General features: G+C 42.7%; 1 protein-coding gene across 2 annotated transcripts in view; it reads left to right on the top strand.

Annotated features, from left to right (window-relative positions):
- The first annotated feature begins 1,086 nt into the window (after positions 1-1,086).
- lgr4 (leucine-rich repeat containing G protein-coupled receptor 4) overlaps positions 1,087-7,040 on the top strand; it is a 28,059-nt gene continuing 22,105 nt past the window's right edge. For both annotated transcript variants that reach the window (XM_084014098.1, XM_084014097.1), the window contains exon 1: positions 1,087-1,778. In XM_084014098.1, the coding sequence (XP_083870224.1) occupies positions 1,597-1,778 (182 nt within the window). In that variant the 5' untranslated portion in view covers positions 1,087-1,596. The remainder of the gene's footprint in view (positions 1,779-7,040) is intronic.

Below are 7,040 nucleotides of genomic sequence, written 5' to 3'. Positions count from 1 at the left end.
TTATAGTTCCTTTGCTTGTAGTGGAGTAGTTCCCAGTAATGGGATGTATCACTATTGATAATTTTACTTGATAAATGTATCTCCATCCATTGTCTACCGCTTATCCTGTATTCAGGGTCGCAGGGGGGCTGGAGCCGATCCCAGCTGACATTGGGTGAAGGCAGGGTTCACCCTGGACAGGTAACCAGTCTATCACAGGGCCGAAGGCAGGGTTCACCCTGGACAGGTAACCAGTCTATCACAGGGCCGACATGTAGAGACAAACAACCATTCACGCTCACATTCACACCTACGGGCAATTTAGAGTCACCAATCAACCATCCTGCATGTCTTTGGACTGTGGGAGGAAGCCGGAGAACCCGGAGAGAACCCACGCTTTAACGGGGAGAACATGCAAACTCCACACAGAAGGAGCCTGAACTCGAACCCGACCCGGGAATCGAACCCAGGACCATCTTGCTGTGAGACGAGAGTGCTACCCACTACACCACCATGCAGCCCTGATAAATGTATCTGAATACTGAATACCATTTCCACCAATGTCAGAAAAAATAAAGAAACTTTAAAAAAAATAATGGCTTAGTAGTAGTATAGTGGTAGTAATAATGAGAAACTTTCTTAAAACAATGAAAAAACTTTCTCAAAATAATGAAAAACGTTCTTAAAATAATGAAAACCTTTCTTAAAATAATGAGAAACATTCTCAAAATAATGAGACACTTTCTTAAAATTATGAAATAACTTTCTTAAAACAATGAGAAACGTTTTCAAAATAGTGAGACTCTTTCTCAACATAATGTGTTAGTGTAGTATGTCATTATTCTGATGTGTGGGCTTCCCTAGTAACCTGTTTACACCACTGTAGCCTACTAGGTGATATATTCCACCTCTTGTAACATGGTAACTGAGTAGTTTTCACAGGAAGGCTACTGAACCTCCATAGCTGTACCTGACTCCTTCCCCCCTAACTGCTGCTTGGTGGACTGTGACGTCGGCGCAGGTCTCGGAGTGCTGCAGGCCGGGCCCAGTGCTGCAGGTTGTCCGGTAGGGTGCCCGCCGAGCTACAGCACGCTGTTGATGTCAGGAGCGGAGGGGGGAACGCGAGGAATGGCTGAACGCTGTCGGTGCTCTTCTGCGAGGAAACAGACCGAGGTTGTTTTAACGGAGCACTCCACCGACCCCGGATCAGCCTGTTAGCGAGGCATTAGCGGGCACCGTTCGTTATTTTGGGGGGGTTATTTGATGGGACAGCGAAAACGCAAAAAAGACGCAAGGTAGGCTACCGCTCCTGTCCCGAGCCCTGCTACTTATTTTTATGGACTAATACGACACACGGGGGGTTGAGAAATGTTTCCCAGGAAGGTAACACACTCGTCCGGCTGTCGACGCTAGCGGAGCCGCTACGACCGTCTCTCTCCCGGGTCGTGAATGTATGAAGGGCTCGGACGTTTATGTTGTTTTGAAAAGCGTCGGTTAGGCTTCATCTCTTAATGCCTCCACCGACCGACCACATGAGAAGTCCGCGTCCGGAATAGACTCGAACCACAAAGAAAGGCCCCCCGTTTTATCGCTGCCACCTGAACGGACGGAGAGAAAATGCGTGTGGATTTGTTTTGGATGTGTTTGTGGTGTTTCCTGCGTCCCTGTGCCGCCGGTCAAGGGCAGACGACGGCCGTTTGTTCGCCCTCATGCAGCTGCGATGAAGATGGGGGTGCAGACTGCTCCGGGAGAGGGCTCACCGCCGTCCCGACCGGGCTCCGCGCCTTCACCTACTACCTGTAAGTAGACCCATCGACATCCACAGGCTCGAAAGCTCCCGGTGAAGGCCCGGGGAGGCTGCTGTGTTTACACGAGTAGTGGACAGGCACCACCATGGGGGTAAACCTTCTACAGACGGCCCACCAGAGGGGAAGAAAGACCTGATCTTTTTCGTTTATACTCATCATTAATGTGCCATAACTCGGAGTTCAGCTCAACTATACACGGTTGAAGCTTGACAGCTTGTCACAAACTTTCAATTGCAGCCAAAAAAAGTTAAATCCTTCCCTCAAACAACATTAAATCTGCTCACAGTGCAACGTAACGCTGTAACTAATGATTATATACATGATCAGCTATTCAAACAATCATTTTAGAGTTGAATCACTAGATTCACAAATCTACACAAAACCTATCTGCACCTTTTAAAAGAAATCATCGATAAAAATAAAATTCAAGCAAAAGCATAGTAAGCATGCATAACATGTTCTGGTTCCAGCATGTCAGACATGCAGAGTGGATTCTTTGTCATGTATGATAGGAGGCTAAACTGCTTGGGGTTTGGGTCTTGTTGCTTGGATCATCTTGGACTCTCGACATGCTCTGGTCACTAGTTTTCGGGTGATTTTTAATGTTAAGTTCGATCAGTAATGAGAATATTTTTTAGGTGCTGCATTTAGTCTATAAAAAAGTGAAAAACTTCCACCACACGCTTCCAGGGCCAATGTTCCATCTACTGCTTGTTTGCTCCAAACAACAGCACACAATTAAAAATATTTAAATCAATTTACAATTATATAAAATATGGCGAACCAGTATATGGTGAACATTTTTGCTTGATCGAAGACTAAATTATAATAACAAACTAATCAATTATCATAATTGTTGCAGATTAGTTTGCTGTTAATCAACAACTTGTTGCAGCTCCAGACATGTTGGTGAGGTTTTTCCCCAAACTTTCTGATAAACATGGTTAGCCCCATCTGTAATCCCAGCATTCCACATGTTCCCTCAAAGCATTATTAGTTTCTTTTTTCTCTTGTCCAGCAGCAGGTTGCATCTTCAGAGGTATTTTTTGTGATCTTTAAGACGTAGTTAGTCAAACCAGTGCAAACTGCAGTAGAAGCTGGTGCAGGCTGTGGAAATATAGGATTCAAACTTTGCTGTAGCTCGTGGGATTTTAAGGACAAACACAAGATGTTTCTAGGATCACAAAAATACCTTTTCGAAGACGCAACCTGCTGCTAGATAACAGGCAAACACACAATGCTTTAATCTCCTCCCTTACCCACAAGGTTTGCTTAGGAAATGCTATGTAACATGGTTCGGTTACAAAGCATAGCGTTGCTGAGGTCACATATAGGGCTTGATTCGGTTGAGCAATGCTGGGTGGATTGTAGCCAGCAGCGGTATGATTAGAACAAAATAATTAGGAGCCAATATCACATTCTCACAACAAGTCAGAGTAAGAGTTTAACTACTGCTTCATGGTAGGGCTCATTTCTTTTTTTTAAAATAGAAAGTGAAGCAAATGTGCACCAGGTAGGTCAGATCTCTAAGGGTTGGTGCCGATACAGTTGATGATTGCCCCACGGAGAAACTTTGTTTCACAACTTCTGGGTTAATCATAAACTAAAGTAACCACTTCAACAACAGCATTTAAAACAGTAATAAACTGTGGCCTTTTTTTGTTATTACTGTTCTTCCTCAACACAAACAAATAGAAGAAGTTATGACTTTAAGATTACATTAAATTTGTTATTTTGGTCAACAAATTAACCTTTAATCTAAAAATGTTTGTTGTCGTTTTAAGGAAACCTCTGTGCTGTTTTGCCACCTTTTTTTTATGAATGGTGGCCAAAGTCTGGCTACACCACAACCAATATATTGTGCCACTTGAAATCACCATTGTTAGGAACGTGTTGGTTAAAGTAAACAGAGGAAGTGGATTCATATGACTAATGCTTATTCCTGAAATTAAGCATACTTTTCATGGGCAGACTAATATCTCTATCACAACATGACGATGTTTCACTGAATTATATCCTGTCCCTTACTGACACTCCACCGGCCTGTTTAATTCCACAACAATATGTTTTTTTGTTGTTGAAGATTGTGCTTTCTGTCTCTGCTCTGCACATGGTCATCTAAATGCTGGGAATGGTTTTAAACGCCAAACTGCCTCACATCTTTGTTTCCACCTAAAAGTATGTGAAAGGTTGTTTGTCCCCCTCTCTGTCCCACTCTCATTTGTTCTCCTGGTCTCTTGAACTTAAGTTGTCCTCTCCCACTCCCTTCATCTTTTGTATGTGGAGCACTGGGGTTAGGGATCATGATGGATTAGTGAGACATATTGCAGCTGCAAGGGCTCCTTATCTCGGGGCTAATGCGCCCACAATGGTCTGCCGATGTGTAAAGGGAAACATTTTTCCATATTTTTGTTTTGTTGTTACAACATTTGAACTGGGATTGGAGAGGTTTTTGTGTGTGCAGTTATCATGTCTTCAGAATCAGTTTGACGGCTTAGAGACACAGGAAAAAAAATCTAGCCTCGCCTGCCAACAACAGGAAGGTTGCAAATTTAAAGATACAACAGATTCAAAGTAATGTTTTGTAGGTGCAGCAGTATCCAAAGGTGAAGAAGTATCAAGGACGAGTATTTTAGGGGAGTTCTGTTGTTGCTTCTCTACTGTTGATTTGTATCTTTGCTTCGGGATAAAAAGTAAAACCTCATGGCAGTGGGAGACCACACGTTTTACAATAAATCATATGAGGATGTTGGAGTGGACTCTTACCTACAGCCCACAGGGGTTTGAGTTTTGGCGTCTGTAATGGAAACAGCTCTGTCACAGAAAAGCAGATGAGAGAAAAGAGGAGGCCCCTCAGCCAGTTACAAAGCAAACACTCCTTTTGAAGGTATGTAGTTTACCTGCCATCAAGTCTCTGCCCAGTTTTTTGGTACGGTGTTTGCATGGACTCTTGTGCATTTTAAGGGAGCAAAAGTGGGTTAGTTCAGCATGCATCTCAGTTGTGTTGGGTCCTTTCATAGCCTGAACAAGGTTGAGACTAAGGGAGAAAGGAGGGGTGGCGTCAGGGGTCTTGCACTCTGCTGGTGGAGCTTGCCGGCATCTCCATTGGTGCCCTCAATCCATTTTTAACTGAATGATACTTTTGTTCTTGGTCAGCAGAGGTGAAAGGAGCCAGTCAGTGGTTCCCACTCTCAAAACAGGATGACTTGTGGATGGGTGAATATTAACGCTCCCTCCCCCTCTGAGTCCCCAACCCCGTCCTCCACTTATACACCTATTCCCATCCCCCCATCACAGTTTCTAACAGCTAATGGCTGCTGGTTTTCTGAATCTTGTGCCAGTGTTCATAAATTAAAAAAAAGAAAAGTTTTTTATTGGATAATTCTGATGAGATTTTGCAAACCCGTTGCAGGGTCAAGCTTGTCGTAACTGCATACTTATTGTTATATTGAAAGGCCTGTGATTGTGCTGCAGCATTAGTTTAATTGTAGGTTACACAGAAAACCTTCACTCATCCTTTATTTTATTGGAAGTTATGATGCATTGCATCAGGGGCATAACATGAAGGGTAAAGTAGTTGCTGTCGTTTAGTGGGTAGTAGAAATAAGTCTAGTTGGCATTCAGTGCCTGATTACAAAAAGGGGTAAAGAGTGTTATATGCCAGAACACACATAGGTTTCCCAAAAGTCATGGGAGAGAGTTTGGTATGGTCTTGATCTTTGCAATGCAGTTTACTTTCCAAAAAGGTTTAAAGTGTTAAATTGGGGAAAGACTGGGGAAAGCTCCTCCACGTCTGGAAATCAGCTTTCCCTTTTTCAAGAAAGAGATACTGTTAAAATAAAAACCTAATAATCTGCATTCTGAGATTTGTAATTCCTACTATACAAAAGCCAAATAATTTGTTACTATTAAACATGGTGCATGGAAATGTAATGTATGCAATAGTCGGTATTAGGCTCTTCAATATGGTTGCAAAGCCTTCAAAGGTATTTTCTTTATGTTACTTTTTGCACTAAATTATTGATAACATTCCCACGAGAGTCATACTGTTTAGAATCCTTTTTTGATACATTTCAGAAAACAGGGAAATAATTAGAGACACAATTTCAGTCTTGATTGAAGATTAAAAAAAACACAAAATTAAAACATGTTATCTGAAGCTGTTTCCCTATTAGTACAGATTCCATATAAAAATATTTGTCCACTCCAACTGAATTTTTACAACTAACACTAGTCACTGTTGGCGGTGCAGTGAAAGCAGCAGCAACTGTCAGCGCACACTGGATCCATTCACTTGCAGTGTTGCTGCACTCTGAGGTGTCTGACAGAGCTCAGTGCCCGCCACACAGGGACCTTCTTATATTCCTAAGTGAAAAAAACAACATCTTGATGTTAAATAAACATTTCAGGTTGCAAGTATGCAAGTCAAATGAAAGCTGTTGTACAGGCCAGTGTATTGCTGCAGCTGGTTCAAACAACTCAGAAACACAGTCAGGAATTGAACCTTGCTTTACCCGAATCTAGACCTCCTCTGGGTTTCCACATCTCGGAGTCTTCATTTTGGACATTGCTTTAAAAAACAGTAACAACAAATCTCAATCAGTTATTTAATCTTTAATATTTCAGAAAATAGTGAAAAGCTTCTATTCGATTGTGTAGTCTTCTGTCTTCAAATGTTTTGTCTGACATTTAACAATGATGCAAAACATTGATGAGATTCATTGACTAATAGTTGCAACACTAAAACGCGTTAAAACTACTTCTATTTGTTGCAAACCTACACATTCCTTTTGAAAACATGGGGGAAAGTTGCCTTCACATATGGGCGGCATACCGGCTTCATCACTGTCACCGGTCTCACTTTACTGTGATAAACCCACACATGTTATGAGCATGAAGGAGATATAATAGCCGTTTTAACTACTACTACACCCCCACAGAGCTTATACCGTCTGTGGTGACGTACAATCTACTGTTGTTCCGCTTCGGTGCAGAACCTCTTGCGTTTAACTTTGGCCCCCATGTTAATAGGTTAGAGTGGCCTGCGTGAGCGGCCAGCGTGAGCGTCCAGCGTGAGCGTCCAGTGTGAGCGGCGCAGCCACAACCGCTGAACTGCGGTGACCCGTACGCATGTGGCGGACACACAAACAGCATTGGTGCTGCAGCGCTGCTACAGCCAGCACTTAACAGATCATTTTCACCGTCTATTTTAGCTGAGAAAAAATAGGCGACACATGCCGAATCTGTAGTTGA

Source organism: Eutrigla gurnardus (genome assembly GCF_963514095.1).
Source record: "Eutrigla gurnardus genome assembly, chromosome: 1".
Lineage (NCBI taxonomy): Eukaryota > Metazoa > Chordata > Actinopteri > Perciformes > Triglidae > Eutrigla > Eutrigla gurnardus.
Note: the sequence above shows the minus strand (reverse complement) of the source record. Positions and strands in the feature narration are given on the sequence as shown.